The 24217-nt window shown below is 44.2% G+C and overlaps 1 protein-coding gene and 1 long non-coding RNA gene across 3 annotated transcripts in view; one reads left to right on the forward strand and one right to left on the reverse strand.

Moving 5' to 3' along the window:
* Positions 1-24217, reverse strand: part of SLC26A10P (Solute carrier family 26 member 10) — a 25765-nt gene continuing 1548 nt past the window's right edge. The window contains exons 2-18 of the mRNA XM_020778367.3: positions 21952-22062; positions 21239-21399; positions 20519-20683; positions 19766-19918; positions 17451-17533; positions 17070-17217; positions 15997-16110; positions 14739-14816; positions 14265-14360; positions 12832-12938; positions 12327-12396; positions 10758-10931; positions 9760-9799; positions 9272-9351; positions 8199-8253; positions 5267-5373; positions 1-3306 (exon numbers count right to left, since the gene is read on the reverse strand). Coding sequence (XP_020634026.3) covers positions 3268-3306; positions 5267-5373; positions 8199-8253; positions 9272-9351; positions 9760-9799; positions 10758-10931; positions 12327-12396; positions 12832-12938; positions 14265-14360; positions 14739-14816; positions 15997-16110; positions 17070-17217; positions 17451-17533; positions 19766-19918; positions 20519-20683; positions 21239-21399; positions 21952-22062 — 1781 coding nt within the window. The 3' untranslated portion in view covers positions 1-3267. The remainder of the gene's footprint in view (positions 3307-5266; positions 5374-8198; positions 8254-9271; positions 9352-9759; positions 9800-10757; positions 10932-12326; positions 12397-12831; positions 12939-14264; positions 14361-14738; positions 14817-15996; positions 16111-17069; positions 17218-17450; positions 17534-19765; positions 19919-20518; positions 20684-21238; positions 21400-21951; positions 22063-24217) is intronic.
* Positions 22058-24217, forward strand: part of LOC140704686 (uncharacterized) — a 7850-nt gene continuing 5690 nt past the window's right edge. The window contains exon 1 of one of the 2 annotated variants that reach the window (XR_012084045.2): positions 22058-23654. This is a non-coding gene — a long non-coding RNA (uncharacterized LOC140704686). The remainder of the gene's footprint in view (positions 23655-24217) is intronic. The other variant, XR_012084044.2, reaches the window with a different exon arrangement.

The following is a 24217-nucleotide window of genomic DNA, read 5'->3' on the forward strand; positions in this document are numbered from 1 at the left end:
TTTTATTTATTTATTTATTTATTTATTTATTTATTTGATTTATACCCCGCCCATCTGGTCTATATGACCACTCTAGGCAGCTACTTGAGGACTACTGTTCCTATCAGCCACAGCTAATACAGTCACGAGGGATTAAGAGATTTGAGAGCCAGAAGGGCTAAGGATGTCAGACTGGAGAAGATTATACCAAGAGTATACTGTAATGGGAAAGCAATAGGTTGAATCTTTTTGGCATGCTAATTTTGCTTGCTAGTCTTTGCAGTTATTTATTTATCTATTAGATTTTTATCCCACCCCCCTAGACAAAGTCTAGTCATTTAGTACTACTTTAAGTATTTAGTATTTAAATAACTACTTAGTTAGTTAGTTAGAGAAATAATATTTCCCATAGAGCTGCTACATCTGCTTGTGACAGGGAAATTTTTCTTTTGGAATCTGTTGATAGTATAAAATATTTCTGTTCCATTCAATAGCTTTTCATAAGGCATAGTTGTATGCAGCATGTGACCCAAAGGCATGGCTCTTTAACAAACAAAAAACTTCAGGCTCGAATCCTCTCTTATGTCTGACAAAGTGGACCATGTTCCATGAAAGCTCACATTAAAATACAGCAGTTAGTCTTTAAGGTGTCACAACATTTTTGTCTTCTTTTATTTTTTATTTCATTTTTTGCCCCAGTTCTCTCTTCTAAGACATCAGGAGTCATTCAATTCCAGATAATCTCTGATGACATTTTGATTTGGAAATGCAACGGGGATCTTATGGGCTCTGCCAAACTCAGTTTGTGGATGTAGACCAACATTTAGGGCAGGTTATTCAATTATTTAATTTTATTTAATACATTTGTACCTAGCCCTCCCACCAAACAATAGTGCTCAAAGCGACTTTGTTGTTGTTGTTTAGTCGTTAAGCCGTGTCTGACTCATCATGACCCCATGAACCAGAGCACGCCAGGCCCTCCTGTCTTCCACTGCCTCCCGGAGTTGGGTCAAATTCATGTTGGCAGCTTTGATGACACTGTTCAACCATCTTGTTCTCTGTCATCCCCTTCTCCTCTTGTCTTCAGGGTCTTTCCCAGGGAGTCTTCTCTTCTCATGAGATGGCCAAAGTATTGGAGCCTCAGCTTCAAGATCTGTCCTTCCAGTGAGCACTCAGGGTTGATTTCCTTTAGAATCGATAGGTTTGTTCTCCTTGCAGTCCAGGGGACTCTCAAGAGCCTCCTCCAGCACCACAATTCAAAAGCATCAATTCAAAAGTGATTTACCAAAGTTTAAAAGAATGAAAAGAGATAAAACCACATTTAGCTTAAAAATTTTAATAAAATCATATAAACCTGTCATGTTCAATCCTCGTTCTATCTTAAAATCATTTGATGTCTACTTAACAGGATTGCTATATGAATAAGCAGAAACATCTCCTTGGTTGGAATAAATAGTTTATCAGACTACAGGCATGTGTAGGTGTTGCATCCTAACCCAAATGGGGTACCAATTCTAATATGGTTTCAATATACGTATTTGTCATACATCTGTGCCATATAAGCATTTGATTCCTCCCTTTTCTCACTGTCACCTTGGCAGCCAGAAGTACTTTGCTTTTCATGAGCAGCCCAGATCTGATGATGATGGGTGTCATGTAGCATGGCCTTTAACTCAGATATGTTTGCTAGCACACTTTTCCAGCAGTGCTGCCCTCTCGTTGTTTTGCAGGCACTGTTTACACTGCTGCAGCTTCAATTCTTGGTCACTGTGACTTTTCTGAACATGTGGTCATTGTTCTGGGAACTTTTGTTCTTGTCTCCTTTTTTTTGTAGTAGATCCTTTAAAAATTGGGGGAAGTGCTTCCTTTCACACTGTTTCCCAGTTTTGCAGAGTTTGCATTAAAGATCAAGCTGAGACTCAAATGTGGGTGTGGGTGCAAGGGTTATCGTCCGATCCCCTCTCTTTCTGGTACAGGTAGCCTGCCCTCAGTAGCAACCAGCACTCACACGTCCTGAAAAAACATGCCCTGTCTGATTCTCAAGAGTTTCTGTTCTTAGAGTCTGCCTGGGCAGCAGTGATGTTCAGCCCTGACTTTCATAAAGGCTCTGTAGTAATGCTGGGTGCCCTGTTGATGCCGGAGTGGGAAAAGTGGCGAGTTCAGAGGGATTGCTACAGAGTTAGCAATGACTTCCCTCAGTGAGTGATGAAAAAAAAGGATTTCTCTGTCTACAAAACTTTGCATCACAAATGTTCCTTAACTAGTAGCACATTCTTGTTGCAAGAGGTACTGAGGCAACCGAGTCTCTGCTTACCCACTTGCTAGCAGTCTCTCTTGCGTTGTGCTGGAAAGGAAGGAAAGGAGAGCTGCTCCAGCTTGAAAGCGGAATTAAGAGTGTAGTCAGACGGTGATACATGATTGTGCTTGATTGTACTGGAAAGGGTTGCATCGCTGGGAGCAATCAACCTTACGGTGAGCCTTCTGGGTATACAGGAATCACTCCAGCCCAGTGCCAAAAAAAAGTAGCCACTGGACCCAAAAGATCTAGATTGGGCACAGAAGTGGGTCAGGTTGGTTTGCAGTCTCCTGTACATCTTCTGATCACCGTACAATAGCTCCTACTGCACCATGCCACATGCTGTCCCAAACACAAGCTGTATCTCCATCTGATTGCACCTTAAATAGAATCGGCTGCCCCTTGTTCCAAACTACCTGGTCCTCCTCCCTCCTTGGAGTCTTATGCCATCTGCCTCACTATGCTCCCCTTAATCCTGGGGGGGGGGGAACGGAAGGGGGCTGGCTGTCCTGTCAATTTCCTTTGATCTCAATTACTTTTCTGGCAATTACTTCAAGCTGGGTTTTTTTTTCTGCAAAGGAAATACTTTAGGGAAGGGAATAAAGCATCCTTTAAAAAGAATGAAAGAAAATAAAATAAACTTGTTTTGTTCTGATTTTGTACATTGAAGCTTATGAGCAGGGGCCTGCGTAAAGAGAGCGAGAAAGTGGCGGCACGCTGCTTTCCTCTGCCAGCACAGTGGTGGGCTAATTTCAGGCCAGGCAACTCTTGGCCAAAGGAGGCGTTTGCTCAGTCTGAGGACTCTGCTCATCTCGACCCGCTGCCTCTTTCCTCCGGGTGTCCAGGCTTCACTAGCCAGGCCTCCGGGTAGCAGGCAAGGCCGTGTTGGTCTTGTGGGCAGCCAGCTGCCTCCAGCACGTCTGTGTAAACTCAGTCTTTGTCCTGGTACACATGGATGGATTGATAGCGTCCTTGACCCCTTGGTAGGCAGCTTATACCCAGATGGTTGGGTCCTTCTGTTCAACACTTTCCTGGGTAGAAATCAAAAAGAGTGAACTTGAGAGACTGTGTCGATTGCCCCCTGTTCCCTCTTTCCCTTTTTATCCCTGTGTCTAGAGTGAGACGATCATCACCACACAGAGCTACCTGACACTAGGAAGGTAGTTGTTGCTGAGCTAATGTACTTGGAATAGTCCAAAAAAATGCTACAAATCATCTATATAAATATTTGCTGGGAAATTTCAGGCACAGTGAGCAGCAGAGGAAGTGCAGGCTCTTCTACTGATACCTTTTAATGCAACTCTTCTGAACAGGGCTGAATGCAAAGGAGAAGTTAATTTTTTGACTGCAACTCCAGAATCTCTCTCTAGCTTGGGGACTCTTGGATTTGTTGTCCAGAATGTTAAGTTCTCCCAAGATCTGTAAACCAGTATTCTGCTTCTGGACTAAGAATGCAAAAAAAGCAATAGCCATTCCTAGCATTTGCATCTCACATCTGGTACTCAGAGAATGGACTCAGACTTTGCTAGGAGATGCAGAACTGCTCTAAGCACAGTTCAGTAGATAAAAATGTATTTATAACACACACTCTGGAAACAGAATCTGAGATTACAAAAAAAGGGCTATGAACAAGCTTCAGCCTTAAAGGCACAAACAGATGGTAGACAGGGTCACATCTAATCACATCACAATGGGTGGATTTCCTGGGAGCCAGTTCCCTTAAAGCGACTTCTGGTTGTGGGTACATCGATGTGTCAGCAAAACGCCCTTGCTGGCCACGTACTGATCTGGGCCATTTCCCCCTGTTTCCATGCTACATTACCCTCAGTGGTGGAGAACCTGGTGGGCCCAGGCAGTGGGTGACAGGCTAGGAAACCCCCACTTTGAATACTAAAGCAGTCTTTGACAGAAGCATACCAATGCACTGACACTCTGATTCAACAAACAAACCTAGACAGACAGACAGACAGACAGACAGACAGACAGACAGACAGACAGACAGACAGACAGTAATGACAATGGGGGCAGGGGAATGGGGGCAGGGGGTTGACCACACACCAACTTTAATGAGAAAGAATTGATTTAGCAGTACGCACACAATGGAATTTTGGATGTAATGCACAATGCAGGACAAGTATACTAGCAGCCTCCCAACAGGCTTGATTTGATGTGGAGATAGCGGGGTGGGGTGGGGTGGGGGGGTGAGATTCAGTAATGGTTGTGCATTGTCTGAACACAACAAACAAACATGAGATTCATGAGGAGTAACAAGGAAACATTTTGCAAGTGTGACTGCAGCCTCAGACACGTCCAGAGAACCCAAATGCTTGAAAATTCAGACAAGGCAAAATGATGACTTTTGTCACACGATGCACATCTAAACTATAGATTTTCCTACTGCAAGATATATCACACCAACCTGGACAGATTTAAAAAGGGATCACAGAAATGTATGCATGATAACAACTACCAGTTATAACAGTACATTTCTTCCAGTAGCAGAGGGACTTGCTTTCTGTATCCAAACCTCTAGGAAACATAAACTAAGTCATTCGTACAGTATTCTGCTTACAAGTGGGTTTGTAGGCATCTGTCGGGCCACTGTTGGGCCAGACCTGCCTGTGGTTTCATGTCTTACATTTTTAAGTGATAAACCTATAATCTGTTTGAATTAGACCTCTTTTATTTACAGATGGGATGTTACTGCTTTTGAAATATCCCCACACAGAGAAAAAGTAGCATTTTGGAGAGAAGACTGAACTGGAATTCTTCTATCTATAGAAATGTTATTTTCATATGTGCAGCATTCAGCTATGCGAGTTGGCACTAGGAGAAAGAAGCATAACAGGCTTGGCAGTGAATTGGCTTTTTTTGAAGCCATAGTCTACAGCTTCTCAACCAGACCACTATCCACACTGTAGAGTGGCCTGGATTGGAAACAGCAACAGCAAAGCTTGTCCTGTTCTCTGTTTGACACCCTCAGCCCCTTACCGTGGTCTGCTGGAGATAGGAAGCCGCATCATGGACGGTCACAAAAATCTGCTGCGGAGGGAGGTGGTGCATCAGGCCACAGAAGCTCAATGTTTGTAGCACATGGACTAGATAGGAAAGAGGACATCATAAAGGGAAGCAGGTGACCTCCAATTCAGTGCTTGCGTGCTTATCAACAGAGGATTTGTACGTGCAAAATAAATGTCCCAAGCTTGAAAAAGTCACCCTTTGGGACTACAACATCCTGAATGCCCCATTCAGCACAGCAAAAGCCAACGTTTTCCCCTACCCAAGCTCTGGTGATGTCACTATTCAAACATCACAGATACAATTTTCCTACTACTGTACTTCATGTGAAAGGCTTGTTAATGGAAGCCGTTCGTACATTCAGCTGTAAAAATCATCATACAAAAATGAAATGAGCATGCCTGTGCCACTGGGTCCAACTGGATGAGTTTGCTGGGACTGCCATTAGATCCCACAACTTATTACACCAGTGGTGGTGAGAAAGGTGTTTGAACCTACAATCCTCATCATTGGTTACAGTTGATTATCTTGCCTGGGGCTTCTGGAAGGCTAAAGATCTCCCATTCTTACTTTTACACTTTTGTCAGATTGGAGGGGGAAGATTCAGAGGACTATGAGTCTTGGGAGGAGCATTTCCCACCCACCTGTCATTTGAAGCTATGTACTGTTTGCTCGCCTAGGGGAAATATTAACAACACCACAATGTGGCTCTGATCTAGTCCTCACTATGACTTCTAAAAAAAGTAGAAAAGGGGGAGAACATATCACAGAGGTCTATCATCTCATTCAGTTTGACCCTCAGTCATGCCAGCTCAAGTGAGTGGCAGGAAAGAGACACCATGCAGTGGGCTTCCACTCCTGGGTTAGAGAGTAGCTTCACACATTAATATTGACAGATTCACACCAAAGAATATAAATATAGCAGATGTATACCCCACATATGTAAGCCAGGGCTTGTGAGTGATGGCAAACATGGGGTTGTTTCTGTAGAAGAGGTGAACAGGGTTTCTAAAATGAATTATATACACACACTTTTTTCTGTTATAGAGATTTGCAAAGTTACCCGTATTTTTCCGTCTATAAGATGCCCCATATATAAGATGCCCCCCCTTTTCTAATCCAAAATTAAGAAATCTAAGTGGGGCTTAGCAAAAGTAGGAGGAAAGGGATCAAAGCGCTGCAGGATTGCTTTGATCTCTGCTTTCCCCTCCACTTGTTTTTGTTCTCTCTTCAGCTTACTTCCGCGTATAAGACGACCCTCAATTTTTAGTCTAAAGATTTTAGACAAAAATATAGTCTTATACACTGAAAAATATGGTACTTTTTTGTATGCGGCCTGAAAGACTCTGAGAGTTGCAGCTGCAAAAAATAACTTTGCAAAGCTATGTTTGGGGCAAAACCCCAAAGGACTGTGGTAGTTCGAGTCTACTACCAACTGCTCAATCAAGGAGACGATGCAAATGAAACCTTTGAAAAACAAATTGCAAAGATTTCAAAGAGACATGACGTAGCAGTAATGGAAGATTTCAATTAGCCTAAAATCTGTTGGGAGGCAAATTCTGCCAAATATAGCCATCCCAAGAAATGTCTGGCTTGTGTTGCTGATCATTTTCACCTAGAAACACTGGAGGGAGAAACGAGAGGTGGAGCTATCCTTGACTTGATCCTAACAAATAGAGATGACCGTGGAAGTAGTGGCAGTAAGGGAAACCCTGGACCATGTTCTACTTGAGTTCTTGATTTCAATCAAAACAAAGGCAGTGTGCAGGCACATGTGTACAGTAGATTATAGGAAAGGCAGTTTTACTAAACTCAGAACAATGATGAGAAAGATTCCATTGCAAGAGCTCCTGATAGGAAAATGAGTCCAAGCTGGGTGGCAGTTTCTTAAGAAGGAAATTCTAAAAGCATATCAACAAACAATTCCCATGAAAACAAAAAGATGGAAGGCAGCAAATGCTTATTAAATTTGCAGATGACACAAAATTGGGTGGAATAGCTAACACTCTGGAAGACAGATACAACTTCAAAAAGATCTTGATAGGCTTGAGCACTGAGCTGAAAACAGAATGAAATTTAACAGAGATAAGTGCTAAGTTCTACACCTAGGAAAAAACCCAAATGCACAGTTACAAGGTGGGGGTTAATTGACTCAGTAATATTACAAGCAAGAAGGATCTTGGAATTCTAGATCACAAACTGAATATGAGCCAACAGTGTGAGGTGGCTGCCAAAAAAAAAGGCAAATGCTATTTTAGGTTGCATTAATAGTAGTCCCCAAATCTTGTGAAGTACTAGTTGCCTCCTATTCAGCACTGGTTAGGCTTTATCTCGAGTACTGTATCCAGTTCAGGACACTGCACTTTAAGAAGAATGCCAACAAACTGGAGCAAGCTCAGAGGAGAGTGATGATGATGATCAGGGGATTGAAAACCAAGCCCTCTGAAGAAAAACTGAAAGAATGGACCATGTTTGGTCTTGAGAAAAGAAGACTGAGGGGAGATGATAGCACTTTTCAAATACTTGAAACGTAGTCCTATAGAGGAGGGGCAGGATTTGTTCTTGAGTATTCCAGAGTGCAGGACATGTAATAATGGGCTCAAGTTACAGGAAACCAGATTCAGGTTGAATATTAGGAAAATCTGTTAGAGCAGTATGACAATGGAACCAATTATCTCGGGAGGTGGTAAGTGCTCCAGTGCTGGAGGCATTCAAGAGAAAATTGGACAACCATCTGTCAGATCTGCTTTGACTTGGATTGCTGTATTGAGCAGGGGTTTCGACTCGATGGCCTTATGGGCCCTGTCTGACTCCCATGTTTCTCTGATTTTATTATTTAATGTATGCAAATATACAACGTCGGCTTAAGTGAGAAGGAGGGTGAATGGTACTCTGTTTCACTCACCATTACAGGCAGCCAGATGCATCCGAATGCCTGCTTGTTGACATTCTGTGCACAGCTACAAGGCAAAGAAGGAGGGGGGATCAAAATTAATGCCATGTTTAGGTGAAAGGTGTTCACGGCAGCAACGCCCTGATCCATCTGGGTCCCTAGCGCAGCACAATCTTCTAATCTATTTGGATTTGCTGGGGGAGGGTGGAACATAGTCCCCATTTCTGTGACCAATCATCTTTGAACCACTCCTGATTTTCATTTCAACACACCAGGAGTGGACAACCTTTTTGCCCCAAGCACTGCCTTGGATATGGAAATAAATCAGAAATACATTTTTTCTGAGGATACTCTGCAGGTTGGCAGGTTCATTAACGCCAAGACCAGGTGGGTCCTCAGCATGGCTTCCATACGGTTTCTCATTTAGGCAATTCAGCTACCCGGAAACCCTATGGAATCCACTTAGAGAGCCCAACTAGTCTTGGTATTAAGGGTGAACTTCTTCCTAAAGCAACAGCAATGTCCATGGAAGGGTTTTCCTCAGAGTGGAAAAGGGGAGGAGGTTAAATTACATGCACACCAGCTCTTCTGTTTCAGCCCCAGTTGATGCCATTTGCATTGTTATATCTGCACATTAAAAGTATAAGCACATGTGATGTCTAGTTTGGCTACCAAGTTATTTGATAGAAGAACAGGGTATTCATGTGCTACTAAGTATATTTAATATCACCTTATATATTTTTCAGTTAGGTTTTTTTTTTTTACTAATTAATTGCAGAAAGAAGGGTAGAAAAACGTAGCCCTGTGCACTTCATATTCTGACCCTGCCCTCCCCACCTTGGTCTCCAGAGCATGACACATGATCAACGCTCCCACTTCCCTAAGGGAGGGGAGGGGCCCTGTGCTCCTGCTTGGACATTCACAGTCAGTCCCTAGGCATTGTGGTAAAGAGCACAGGCCGTCTGGATGGGCTGCCTGGATTCCGGACCAACTTTGGTCTTGCTCTCATTCTTTCTGATGAGAAATACCATGTCATGACCCTTGCCACCACCTCAAATGTGCGCTATGTGTCTCTCTTGGCGTACCTGGATAAGGAGCCGGGCTCCAGCTGAGTCAACAAAGGACACTCCGCTGCAGTCAAGAATCACAGCCTGTACTGCTGTGCCTGGAGGAATAAACAAGACAGAACACAGTGGCTCTGATTAGTTTACCATGTGCCACTTTGTGCATTCTCAGAAGAATTGCACTCTATATGGTTTTTACAGCTTTTTCAGATGTGAACATCCGTCCCCAGAGAGAGGTGCAACCTTTTTCTGCTGCCCATAGGAGAGAACTTTCCTAGCAATGCTTGGCTAGTGGCACTGAACATAACACACAGAGAAAGTTTGGTGTACCATACAATAATTACTGGGCTGAGAAACAGCCCAGTAAGATACTAGAGCCTGCCTGGAAACCAGTACTCCCTGGAGAATTGAGGAAAGGACCATTCCACTTTTCCCATTGCAGAATTAAGAATGCTTGTTTACTAAGGAACATGTCCCAGGAGTTAGAGGGGGAATTAACCTTTGCTTACCTGGACTGTGCTTCTTGTCCAGGACAGAGACACTGCCCTCCTATAAGGAAAAGCCAAAAACAATTTTCATCAGCTTAAGAGAGCTGGAAAAGCACCAAGTTCTCAATTGCAAACAAAGCAAAATTTCATTTAACAAGCATTCAGTGTAGCATTTTTGAGGCTGCCAAATGAACTTTTCCCCGATGTTCCTAGAAGGCAGTTCTTATGTTCTCTTTGGCAATCCCATCTTGGGCTAACGGGAGTTGCAGTCCTGCAATTTCTGAAGGACCATGTGTTGTCTGCCTCCATCACAGGATAACAACTTCAGCCCATTTCATTCATTTTTACACATCAGGGACCAGTCATACAGTCAAACTACATTCAGGGTCTGGAGCGTCATATCCAGTATTAGATCACAAAAATAACAGTAGTTACACAGAATTCAGTTTCCTAGAAACATGCAGCATGTTTCCCAAGACTGTTCCAATTGGGAAATGGCAATGTACTGAATTAAAATAATGAACCAGTTCACTTATAATTCAAAGCACATATTGGACACCTGCACACAAGTGACACGCCCATGTAAAAGATAGAACAGTAAAAATATCTGTTTTTCATTACATCCCTAAACATTTTAACAAGATTGAAATACACAGTGTAATAAAGGCTGGTTTCCCTGTTCATCTGCATTGAAAGTCAAGCATACAAATGTTTGAAATAGCTCCAGTACTAATGCAGGAGTAGGTACAATAAAAAAAAGAATATGTGTTGGGATTCAAGCAGGTGTGGAATACGGACTACCTGTCTAGATGTCCCACCCACTACCCACAATGCTTAGGGACTGGCCAAGAAACTATCACTTAGAGGAGTCACCTTATTAAAATGACAACTCCCAGTTGCCATCTTATTTGGGAGAGTTTAGAAGTTGCTGTCCAAAACAGCAATCTTTCCAGGCTGTGGTGTGAACTTGATTGAGCTGAATTCAGCAACCATAATTTGGTCTCCACCCAGAACATTACCACAGTGCTGATGTCCATTTTCATCCTGATGTCTGGATTTTGGTCCTCCTTAGGCTGCTGTAATTCCTGATCTAGCCCCACAAAACGGATCACAGCATCACGAAAGAAGCCACGGTTTCCATAATAGATGGGGGACTGGTAACTTAATATCTTCACACCTGGGATTTCGAAGCACTATGAAGTGGAGGCAGGAGTAGATAAAGAGGGCAGAGATGCATCATTAGGTTTGGCATAGCCTAACTTTAGCACATTCCATTTGGAGTACAATTCCCATAACCCCAGATTATTTACGTATTTCTACATTTCTAATTATGAAAGCATCTTATTAAGGCTTATACAATAAAAACATTTTCAAGGAATTCTCTAAGTGTTCGAAGTAAACACAACTACCCACTAGCTAGCACACATTACTCATTAAAAGATCCTGATTAAGACGTACATCAAGTATAAAAGGGCAACTTGTGCCAGGTTAGCCCTAGATGTGGCTGAACTACAACTCCTATAATGCATGATCACTGACCAGGGTGGCTATGACCAGATGAGAGCTAGTTCAGTTGGAAGGTCACAGGTTTTCCGCCCTATTACATAAAGATTACATTCTAATCACGTTATTTGCAATTAGATTACATTCTACAGATCCTAATTAGTGCCACCCATTTATGGTACAATCCTGTTTAGGTAAGTCTCACTGAACTCAGGAAGGCTTAATATGAGGTAAGAGGGCATGGGATCACAAATGTAAACAACGGCACAGGATAGGATAGAAGTAAATCTTGTTTTAGAATGAGTATTTTTTGTTTTTACTTTTACCTACTTGTTTGTGTGTTGTTTTGCTGTTGTGTTGCATGATCTTCTAGTGCTATAGTGACCCATCATCACTTAGGCAGTGACTATATGGCATTTATCCCAATGTTTGGTACTGTGTCAGACTAGATTGGTTTCCTCCTTTTTCCAGATGACATGAATACAAGTGCAAACCAGGGTTTACTCTTTCTTAGGTGAGTGTAGGGTTGCTCTGTTTTGGTTCGTTTCCAGAACATGCAATTGCTGTGACAGAACCAAAGGAAAGCTTATTGCTGTCAATTTCTCTTCTGCTTTCAATTTCCCAATATCTTTAAGCTTAACCACTTAATGGTATGGGGAAATTTAACACTTTCTCTGCACCTCTCAGAGCAGAGGGAGGAAGCAAAGTTTTAAAAAACCTATTACAGCAGTGGTGATGAACTGTGCCTTTTAGGGGGGAAAATTAAAACTGAAAACTAACTTCCAGAAGGAGGAGGAGGAAACAGGAAAGGATAAGGATTTTTTTTCCTTTCTTTTCTTAAGGGAGGTGGGCCAAGTAGGGTCATTTAAGGTGCACATGCCATGTGGATCACACCAAATGGGATACCAGACGTCTGCGTAACTTTAACTGACCATATTTAGCCCAGTCCAGCCCTTTCTAGTTAAGCCGTCTAGCCAACCTCTTATGTCCTCTCTAGCATTTGCTTTGTGGGTGGGCTACAGTCTCATAACTCTTTATACTGTGTTTGTGTGTTTGTTTCCTCTCTAGATCCCCACCACTCTTACCTTGCTGTTGTACTGCACAGGTTTGTAGATCTCTGTGTCAGCTGCCCTGCCCAGCACCGAGCACTCAGCCCTAGAAGATTGAGGAAGCGATAGGAAGGAGATATTGGCATCCATTTGGGCATTGCTTTTTCAGTACCTGGCAAGCATGAACTTCCATGTCAGCCTGACGGCTCTCGTCATTAGGAAAGACCAATGGCAGCATTCCAAGCAACTACTGTAGCAGTTTTCTAGGAAATTCAGGGGATGGCAAAAAGGCCTGTGCCATTCACGTGGCTATTTAGATAACAGGCTCAGACCTGTGACCACTAGGGGCAGCAGAGAGTATAGCAGAGGAAGCTGGGTGCTAACATTTATTTCCATCCCATCCCCGCCACTGCCCGGTACAGCCTTTCCAGCATGCACACATCCCCTAGTCAACCAGTGGGCACCTGATCCTAATGGCTGAGCCTGACCCAAGATTTGGCATGAGGACTGTGCAACAGGAGAGGGGTGGTTGCGTAAATACCTCTGTGTGCGGCACACCACTGTCATCATGGAGAACACAACCCCGACAGCCAGGCCTAAGTCCACACTGAGCACGACCACAGCAAGCCATGTGACCACCCAGACAGCCTGTGAGGGATGATCAAAAAAAAAAATTGGTGAGAGAATCCCAAGGGATCCCGGAAGAGCAGAGGAGCCATTTGGAGGCAGCTCTCCCCCAATATCAGGCTCTCTGATCAGTAGCTTTGGGTCTAAGACTCCAAGCGGTAGTTAATCCATGTTTCTCTGTGCTTTAGCCTCCCTTTTGCCATTTTCGTACTCAGCGATGATGGATGGCTCATGCAGTCAATCTTCAGCTTTTGCCAGGGCAAAGCTCAGAGCTTGGAAAATTGCTTTGAGGAGGACCTCAACTCCCAGAGTGTCCAAGCCAGCATTTTTTGGGGGGGGGGGGATTCTGATTTTTTTTAAAGGGAAAATTTCCAAACTATGCACTTAATCTAATATAAAGCCAATTAAATTATGCTGGCAGGAACTTACTGGGGGTGGGACAAAAGTGGATCATTCACATAAGCAGTTTCACCCTTGTGGGACATATCAAGGAGACTTGAGGGTGGACTTGACACAAAGTTCCCCAAGGCCACAGTATTAAAGGGCAGGGCTGGAGAAACTGCGGTACCCATCAGCCCCAGCCAGCTTAGCTAAAGGTGAAAGGTGATGGGGACTGTAGTTCAGTAAAATGTGAAAGGCTACACGCCCCTCTTCCCTGCAGATTGAAGCAGAGGTTGTGCCCAAACAATAAATGGGAAGAGTCATGTAGCACCTAAGGTGCTCATAAGTAGAAGTGGCATGAATTTTGTTGGCAAAAGGATAGCTTTATTGAACATATGCAGCTTTGCTGCTTTGCTACACAAATTGATACGATAATACCTCTAGAGTTTGACCATACCTTTAAACCAGTAATCTCAAAAGGAGAGTCAAGAAAGCAAAGACCATTTCATCAGTCAGACTTGATATACGTTGATTCATTTGCCACAAAATAATTTAATTCAATGGACACAGTAACTGATACGGCTTATTTTTGCCTTCCCTGATCCTCTTCCTTTTTAATGTTGCATGTGTCAAATTGCAAGCCAGTCAGCTGTGAACCCCATTGATAGCTTGAGCAAGGAAACCATATGTCAAGCCTGATGAAACTGTGGCCCTCCAGATATTGATGAATGTCAATTCCCCTCAGCCCTAACCACAGTCTGGGCAATGGCAAGATATAAAGGGAGTAGCTGTTCATCAACATCTGTATTGCTGAAAGTTTTTCATCCCTGCAAAATCCATTCCAACTGAAACAACATGGTAGCTATGCAAAGGTCTAAGGCAGGAAAGGACGGGAGAAAGAGAGGGTTTGATTTCTAACCACTGGTTCAGAAATTGGTCCATCCTCAAATGCTTTGTGCCCCTTACAAAGTCAATGTGGCTCGTCCTCCACAACTCGGGCAGATCTTGGAACTGCAGAAACATCTGCCGAAGGCTGGTGATGTTGATACAAGCGAGGACGGCCTAGAGGGAAAAGAAAATCCATATGTGCCATAAGAGGACTGTACTACAGACTGGAAGACTGACTGTGAGCAAAGAGATAATTTGCCCCTTGCATTTACTGCCGTATACAGGACCTTCAAGTGTTAAAACAAAGTCACTAGTGGAAAATTGTGTATATGTGTATATATCTTAGTTCACTTCACAGACTTCACTCCTGTGACAAAAATATGAAGAGAAAGTAAAACTGCCCATCAAGGGAACTCAACGTCTGCAAGCAGTGCATTAAATTATGCATTTATAACAAAAATAATTTCTATACATAATGTATTCTTGTTTTAGGATTGGCTTGGAGTCATGTTTATCCAAATTATCCCTCCCCCATCCCTCTGTTTTGCTCACTTTGGGCAAGTAGTAGAAGAGCGGCCCGATCCAGATCAGGACGACGAGGACAACAGCACTCGTGAAGAGGCCAGAGAGCTGGGGATAAAGAAGAATGCATGGTTACTCACGGCACAGTAAGCAGAAAGAACACAATGTCTCCTGAGAACCAAGCAGCATTGTGCCTTCTTTGTACTACAGTCCGGAGCAGCAAAAACACAAGAAACACCTGTGGTGTCCAAAACAAAGGAAAACAAAACAAAAAAAAAACCCACAACCACAAAACCTCTGTGGATCTGTACCATTCCATCCATCCATCAATTCTCCATTGTGTGAATTATTCTAAAACTTCAGCTTAACTGGGGCTCTTACCCAGATCTGCTTTGGATATACGAGTATACATCAAAAATATGTGTGCAGGTACACAACACACAACAGCATTTCCTGTAACTAGGCACTGCTGATCAGAAGCCAAAAGAGTCAAAGCTTCCCTTGTCACATAGGACTGCTACTCCATCCTTACAAGCTTGGTGATCCATTCCCCCTCAAGCAGTACTCCCAGTATTGCTGGGAGGCATAGTTGTTGCTTGCATATTTATGTTGTAAACTGCCCAGATAATGCTTTAGTACTATGGGATGGTATATAAGTCAAAGCAACAACATTTCAGAAGCTGAAACCTTCTCCTCAAGAGTATCATCATGCCAGGGGGATTCATCTCTTGTCACTATGCAGCAAATAAAGACATCGAAGACTCTTCCATGAAAAAAGTTGGTTTCTTGAACTGCAGCAGGCTTGGCCTGCTCCCGAGGCCTCTCATCAAGTCCTGGGTCTACCTCTTATTTTTGTCATCAATAATCTATGGTCACTACGCCCTCTCCCTGCTTCCCCGCACCCCATGGCCACCGCAGCCAGCTCTTTTGTCCTGCTCTTTCTAAGGAGGAAGAACAAATGTACTGAGAGTGCTTGGGGAGGAAAGTTGTCAACCAAGAGCTTCTGGGGAACCTACGGTCCACAGGACCAAACAAAGACATTTTGCTTTCTGAAGCCAAGAACAAAAGAAGAGGGAATAGCATCCTCTCTACACACATACAAAACATAACTTAGCTTCGGCTCTAGTGATGAGACAGCCTTCTTCATAACATCTCAGGGCAACAGACGAGTAGCTCTGGGAGCACAGGGCTGCCTGCCTGCTGCACCTCACTCATAAGTCCTTCAAACACCCCTCCTGCCTAATGCCTCTGACTCACTCTCATGGTAGGGCCAGCTCAATTATTATACCTGCGTGTGTCCACCAGCACTCTCCAAGATGTTGGTTGTAGCCAGTGTGGCTGAACTTGGGAAACAGGTGAACAAGGACGAGACCAGGTTTGAGAGACCATGAGCCAGAAGTTCCTGTGGGAAGGACAGAAGAAAGCAAGGTGAGAGCCAGTTCTTGGTTAAACCCGACCTAGTTTTGAGACAACAGCAAGTGAAGAAAAGGAGCAAAGAAAGAATTCTCAAGCTTATGCCTCACATAGAGACCAGTTTTAAATTAGCTTACTCTCATGGCTTCCCACTTTCCAAGGAATCATGCAAACGTTTGTGATGGGGTAGGGAATGCACAAGCATCCCCAGAAATACCTCACAGAATTATAGCTCACAGGGTTCCTCTACAGGAGATGGCGATGGTGAATGGTGGGGTAGCATTACAGAGAATAATGAGAGGGAAATCCATTTAACTTTGCTCATCACGCATCTACCATGAGCGGCTAAAACTAGATTTGCAACTCGATACCTGGGAGACAGTCAAAGACTGTCCAAAAAATGGGAGGTGCTTGAGGCCTGTAGAGAGGCCTACTCTCTAAATGTATTGAACTGGAACGCCCATTGTTCCTGTCTAGCATGGCCATTGGCAAAAAAACAAAAAAAAGGCATCAGGTTGGGGAGTGCTGCCTTAAGGGACATAGAAAGCTTGCTGGGGAGCATCTCCATGGGACTCTGCACTGTTTGCTGAGCACCGCTTATCTCATACACAGCTGGATACAAGTTCATATGACACCAGGTGAATGCCAGTGTGGACCCTCCTCCCAAAGCTATGACTTGGTTTGATGGGTTCCTTTGGTGACAACCCAAAACTATGAATCAAAAACAAGACTACTCCTGGCTGGAAGGTCAGCTTTAGTGTAGTAGGTAGATTTCTGCCCTCAGGAGAGAGAGAAAGAGTTGAAGGGGAGCTAGGTAGGTTCATTCGGGGCACAAAGCAGGAAATACTGGCTTAAGACGCCTAGGGGAGCCAAATTCCTGGAAGGGAGTTGTCCAGGTCCTAGATCCCAACCCTGAGGAGATCCTAGCTCTCCAGGCTGGCCACACACCTGGTTGGGGTCAATGGCATAGTGGTGCTTCTCAGCGTAGATCATGGCCAGGGACACTGAGATGGCGTAGGCCACGAAAGTGAGGGCCACCGTGTCACCCAGCACTTGGGGCAGCAGATGCAGGGCTGGGAGCTGGGGCTGTGGGAACCTGCACAAAAGAATGGTGGAATGGGAATCACTATCTGCCAGGGGAGAGAGAGATAGAGCATTCCCTTCTTCCCCACCCCACCATTTATCCCCACAGTCAAGCAGTTGGCCTCCATGTTTTTTTAATAAGGCAGGCAGCTGCCTTTCTGTTGCCATGCCAACAGGACAGGCCATGACTTTGCAGTCCATCAGCATGGGAGGATGGGGAGGATGGTGACCGAAAACGAATCTTACCCTGCTGGGAGGTGTCCAACTATCTGCACCTTATAGTTAGCGTTTAGGGAGGATGCAAAGCAGATCCCAGTGGCCAAGAGGACCTGCCAAAGAACAGAAGAGAAGAAAAAGGCAGTTGAAAGCCATGTAGACCGCAGTCCCCTTACATTCCAAAGACAAAGGGTGTGAATCATTTTGGAAGGACACTAAAATATCGCAAACAGAAACTAGCTTCAGCTCTGCAAAAGTCTTCATCAAGCAGTGCCCCTTAAAAAGATTGCCCCCTTTTATATTTTCAAACATGTGTTACAGTTGTTGTATTTATGCGGAAGCCTTAGCAGTAAAGTAAAACGGTGGAACTCTCTGGCACTGTATATAGACATGAACGGCTGCCAATTTGGGCAGTTTTGAATGATGGCTGGCTAAATTCACAGAGATTAGGGCTATTCAGGATGGCTAAGCACCAGCTCCAGTAAAAGAGGCAGTATTTCATTCCCTAGCAACTCTACCAGTTGCTAAGGAATGTGACACAACAGATGCTGTCACATCCATGTCCTCTTCGGGGTTTCCTCCTGCTTACAAGTAGGCAACAGTGAGAGCAGAACATTGAACCAGGAAGGCCTCTGGTCTGAAGCAGCCTGGCTTTTAAGTTCTGATGTGTTGCCAAATATTTCAAATATACTTCCCTACGAGGACACATCTCACATTTGTCAAAGCCTCCCAATGTAACAAGAATTAAGGCTTAGCTGAATTAGCAAAGGGTGTTTGTTATGTCAGCCAGTGCAGGTGTTTTTTTTTCTTGAAAAGAAAATCAACTACTGTAAAAGATGTCTCACAAAAGAAAACACTCACATTTATATTTCCTCAACATTCTCCCTATCTGTGGAAAGAGGAGTTGGAGAGAAGAATTTCACCCGTTTCTGCAGAGGAAGGAGAAATTTCTCAGAAACTGCCAAGGGAAACTGCCTGCTAGCAGTGGCTGTAGGTTTTGGTGGGTTTTTTCCCCCTCTTTTTTTCCAATTGCCACAGAAGTGGCAACAACAGCCACGGTGTAGGGAGCCTGGCCATCTTTTCCCTGCTCCCATGTTCTCTACTTTCTGCCATTCCCAGGCATCATAGTGGTGATGGCGGGCAAGCAATCATCAAAAAATGGAAGAGAAAATCTAAAAACAATGGACTTTATGGAAGTAAGGAAGAGACAAATCTCAGAATACTTCTCAGAGACATTTCTCATACCTGTTGCAGCACCTTACATTTTTAAGGGGCGGAGGTAGATCTGTTTTGCCTTTGCCACATATGCTTATAAATACTGTTGCTTTCTTGTACGCCCTACAGCAGATAGTAGGGCAATACTGTGTTCAGGTCAAATTAAAAAGCAAAGTTCTTTGTAACAAGGGAGTTTCGTTTGTAGCAGTAAATCTTTGTATAATTTATGTTTTATATAAATTTTGTTTTTCAGTTCTGTTGTACACCATCCAGAGTAGTAGTAAGCTAGATGAGCAGTAAAGAAACAAAGAAACAAACAAACGTTGTGCCATAATCTGTCTGCCAATTTTCCCAAAAGTGTACTTCCCCATGAAGGAGGCTCCTGTTTTTTGTCCCCCCCCCCCCAATTCTCAGATCAATTTAAAATTTCTTCTGGACATACTCCTAACACTGTAAGCTTAGTGCGGGCGCTGCAGGTTTACTTTCTTTCTTTCCACTACACATATCTTTGCCATTCTGCAGCTTTCCTTGCTGCCCACACTTCCCAATATGGAACACCCTTACTGTATGACATCTTTCCTGGGGTGTAATTGAGTGAGAAGCGGGTGCCACAGAGATGATTGTACAATGAAAAACAACACACTCTCTGCCATCTCTTAGCACTTGGATCCTGCCTCAACATAATTTCTCCAGAATTTCTTCTCTTTTGAAATTCATTTCAAATACAATTTATTTTTCTTCTACCAAATCGAATGAGAAGGTTCAAAACTCTCAAGGCATGCATTTTCAGCACAAGACTGCCACATTGATAGGCACAGAAACATCTCCTTTGATAACCTCAATCTTGAAATGTCCATACAAAGGAAATATTTGTAACTTGCCTGAATCTACATACTTTTGTAAGTGTAAAGCAAGGCAAGGCTGCAGAGCATGTGGACCTCCAGATATTGTTGGTTTGCCGCTCCCATCAGCGCAGCCAGTGATAAGGGATAATGAAACTATAGCTCAGGAACGTCTGGAGGACCACAGGTTCCTTACCCCAGATGTCATGTGTGAATTTCCTTTGCAAGGGGTTCTGTGTGTTGGATGCAGTGAAGAAAGAACTGGCTTGCTTACAGCTTCCCACATACCATGATGATCTCTCCTGGGATGGGAACCCACATCCGACTTCGATAGCGGTTGTTGATCTCCTTGATGGGCACCAACACAGCCAAGCAGAGGCCTGAGATAAGCAGTTCAGCAATGTTGGTTAAGGGCAAGGCTTCTACAACAGATGCCAGTGTCTGGAGAAAAAAACAGGGTCATAAATATCAGCCACTGTACTGGATGGTGGAGAAGGCAACAACAGTTATCCAAAGCTTCCAACAGCAATCAATGTGGGCTAATTTAGCATATTGGAAGACCCATACAATTGTGTCCAAAAAGCACTGAAAAGGGAGAGAGAAAACGAGAGGGGGCAGAAATATTGCTTTTAAAAACAACAGCCCCCGGAACAATTTGCAAGTGAAAATAAAATGTATCTTCATGATAGCCCATAGAAGCAAAATATCCCATGTAAAATGTGTGCTATTTATATAATGCCCCATAGCACTTGAAGCACTTTCTGGGTGGTTTACAATTTAGTTATGCAAGCTATATGTTGCCCTTCCTCCAGCAAGCTTGGTACTGTATTCAATTAACCAACCTCAGAAGGATGGAAGACTGAGTCAACCTCAAGCCAGCTACCTGAACCCATCAGGATCAAACTCAGGTTGTGAGCAGCGTCTTAGCTGCAGTACTGCAGTTTAATTGCTGTGCCACAAGGCGCCTGCATCCTGGGGAAAGATAGGTAAGGTAGGAATAAGAAAGGTATTCTCCTTTGGGGTTTTGTATTTCTGACGCACCTTGAAGATTGCAAAGCAGCCATCAGGACGTGGTATGGGCAAACCCAGCAGGCTTTGGAGCTGAGACACCACAACATGCAAGGCAGCTCCACTGGTAAAGGCCTTGACGACAGGCTCTGAGAGGTAGGTGGAGAGGAAGCCCAGGTGAAGCACAAACATCAGTATCTGGGGATGAGGCAGAAGATATTTATCTGAAGGGTAGATGTCTGCCAAGATTGCAAAGGTAGAAAATCTGTGGAATTTGAAACTGAGTGCATGCTTATATTTCTGCAATTTTTTTTAAAAAAAATCATGTTTCTAGTCCTTATGATTTTGGCTATCTGCTGGGAAGTATGTGTGTCTGTGAAATTTTTAAAACTGGAGGAATTCCAAAGAATAAACAAAAAAGAGAGGTCTGTATGCACTACATAATTAACTTAGGGAATTCACTGCAACTGGATGTGGTGAGAGTCAGTAATACACACGGCTTTTTAAATCAAAAAGAACAACACAGTAGAGGCCGATCACTACTAGCAAAGAATGGAACTCCCAAGATAAGGAGGACAACCTCTGGCTGACCGGCTCTTCTTTTTAACTGAGCGTAGCCAATTGAAAACGCACAGCGTAACAAGCATGCTGCTACTTCAACTCTCTGTCTCACGTTCCCTTGAATAGTTCATGGAAAATCATGTTGTCTCACTCTACTAGACCTGCTCATTCCATCAGGTCCCTCTAACTCACCATGAGGAGTCCCACCAGAAAGGCCATGGCCGCAGCCACCCCAATGCGTTGCCTCTCCACGACAGCCACATCAGCAGGGCTTGAACTGTTGGACTGCAGGGGTTGAGGGACCAAATGCTCCACCACTGAGCCTGTCATCAGACTGACCACAGCAAAAGTGCCTGGGAAGCAGAGCAATGGACAAAGAAGAGAAGAGCACGTTCAGTCCTCGCATATCACACTGGGTGACACGAAGAGTCTGGAAACGTCCTTTTATCAGAGGACAGCTCCCATGAGCCAGACCGGCTGGGGATTTGAAATTGCCACCCAGAACACAACATTTCCAAACGCTGGGCATGTCACAGTGATAGCCATTCAAAAGTGCCCTCGTAGCTCTACCAGATGCAACAATACCACCCATTTCGCATTCCCACCAGAATCACCACGACATATTTCCACTCAGGAAACAGAAAGGTCTCCACTCTGTCCCAAGGACTTTAAATGGATGAAATAGAATAGACTGAGAAAGTTTTTTAGAAAGGTGACATATCTGAAATACATTTATTTTATTTTATTTAAAACCTTTATAGCCCACCCTATATCACAGGATCTATTCCCGACACTGAAGTACTAATTAAGAGTACTTCAAAGCTGTGGGCAAACATGACAGCAGAGCGCTTAAGAAGAATGCCGCCCCGCCCCAAGAGCCCCTTGCTTGTATGTAGCCTACTTACCTGTGGAGACGTGACGTCCGGTACCGAAGAGCATGTACAGCAGCGCAGGGAAGAACGAAGTGTAGAGCCCATAGATGGGTGCTACGGAAGTGAGCAAAGCAAAAGCCATTCCTGGAGGTAAAACAGAAAGAACTCTACACTCTGTAATCCTGTCCTTATTAGTTGACTTTAATCCCCACTCCTTAGGCCCACCACGTGAACTCCTCTCTCCCTCTCTCTCAACTTGCAAGCAATCTCTTCTAGAACCCATGGGAGAACAGTGGGTTGCAGCCAGGGGGATCTGGGAGACATTTTGGTAGCCTTTCTAAAGAATGCACTCTCCCTCGGTCTTCATGTTCTCCAGCTGGTAAACAAAGGGAATTGCTATCCTCTCCACTAAGGGAATGGGCCCAACGGACAAGAGTACATGTCAGCTGCATATGCATTCCTCAGGACAGAGGGACTGCCTCGTGTTCATGTCTCCCCACTCCCCTTCCTTGCTGAGTGCAGTTTCCAGAAGTGATCCTGATCTGGGATGCAGAGAGGGGGTAGAGGGGGCAGAGGACCCATAGAAGGGTGGAAAAGGAGACTAATGGTATGGGTGGGGGAGTGTGTAAGAGCATAGCATCTTGTTTTGCCTCAGAAAGTAAAAGGAGATCTACCAAGAATCAGACCTCAAGTCCCTCTGGGGCTTGTAAATCATGTGTTCTCTCCTCCAGTGTACTCATTCCCTCTCACACACTGTCTCAGAAGCACCTTTAATGTTTTGCTGCTAGTGTTTCTGAAAGTTGGAATTCTATCACTTTTCCATAATAAAAAGGCATACGTAGCTTCATGTCACCTTAGAGACACAAGGCAGCAACTGGAATCCCACATCCTCAGGATCAGCGCCGCCGCCTCCCACCCCAGTGTGTCATGTATTGATGGACTCTATGCTATGAAAGCATACGACTGTCTGCAGTTCCCCATAACTGTAGGGCCTTCCTTTAAGGTGTGGCAAGGCGGTGCTGTGTGGTTTTTGCATGATACACTAAAACGGCTACCCCCGTGGAAAGAGAAATGCAGAATTTTGCAAAGCTTGGGAAAGTTCCTTTTGGGGAGGGGGGGCAACAACACCTGGAACATCCCCATCAACCTGGCTAGTGCACATTTTGGGCAGGGCATTTTGACAACTGTCACTTTAAAAGGAACTTTTCCAAGCTCTGGGATCTTGAATACGTAATCGTAACACGGGATGTTTGCAAATGTTGCAAACGAGACAGCTACATGAGATGGTTATTCCCAGTGTTCTTTAATGGGTCTGACCTGCACAGACATTTCCTTCTGTTCCTACACCAAAAAGGGAGAAAGGATACACAAGGGCATTTCCCCCCCCCCACCGCCCAGGAACCTGTTCTTGCATTAACCCCCACCAGCTACTACTGCCTTGTCTAAACCTGGGCCGGTATAAGCGAAGGAAAGGAGCGCCACCTTAACAACGGCAGGCAGGGCATGATTCCAACCTGGGGCCTCCAGGGCGGAAAGACATCCAAGAGTTCAACTTTGTTAGAGTTGTTTTTTTTTCCCCTTTTTATTTGCCCACACTGTGGCAGCACAGCGAGAGAAAGCGGGGAACCAGGGGAGCAGAGAGAACAATTCCTGAACCAAGACTGGCTACCGCTCAACCCTGAGAGCGTTTATTTAGAAGCAAGTTCCGCAACGTCCAACAGAGCTGACTCTCTCAGGTAAACTGTTCAAAGGCCAACCAATTACGGTGGAGGTTACAAAAGGAAGCCACAAAATTTATCAAGGATCTTTGGAAGCACATGAATCAAGGTACAGTATGGGCGATGGGTAGAAATCAGTATAAGGTAGGTAAGTAGGTAGTAAGAGCAGAGGTTCAGATGAGACCTAGGGAGAAAGAAAGAGGAGTAAGTCAGACGACCAAGAGGGACTGAGACCAAGAAGGACATGTAAGTAATTTGGGGACAAAGAAGCTTTGGGCCCCAGTTCGTGACAGTGGCATCCATCACAATCTTATTGATGAGTAAAAAGACAGAGATCAGAACCAGGGACATGAGGCAGAAATGGAAATCTTCAGAGGTTGTGAAGTACAAATCAGGAATCGGAGATGAACAAAGTGAGACAGATTCAGGTGGGAGGGGGGGTTGCAGATGAGCAAAAGGACCCAAGTGCAGCAGGGATACCACCTCGGTAGGATCTCTGTCTCCTCCCCCAGTTGTCCAACACCCCACCCTTCCTGGTCCTCTGCTTAGAAGACATTTGGGGAAGGAAACAAAATATTTGG

This window comes from Pogona vitticeps, chromosome 2, assembly GCF_051106095.1.
Source record: "Pogona vitticeps strain Pit_001003342236 chromosome 2, PviZW2.1, whole genome shotgun sequence".
Classification (NCBI taxonomy): Eukaryota; Metazoa; Chordata; class Lepidosauria; order Squamata; family Agamidae; genus Pogona; species Pogona vitticeps.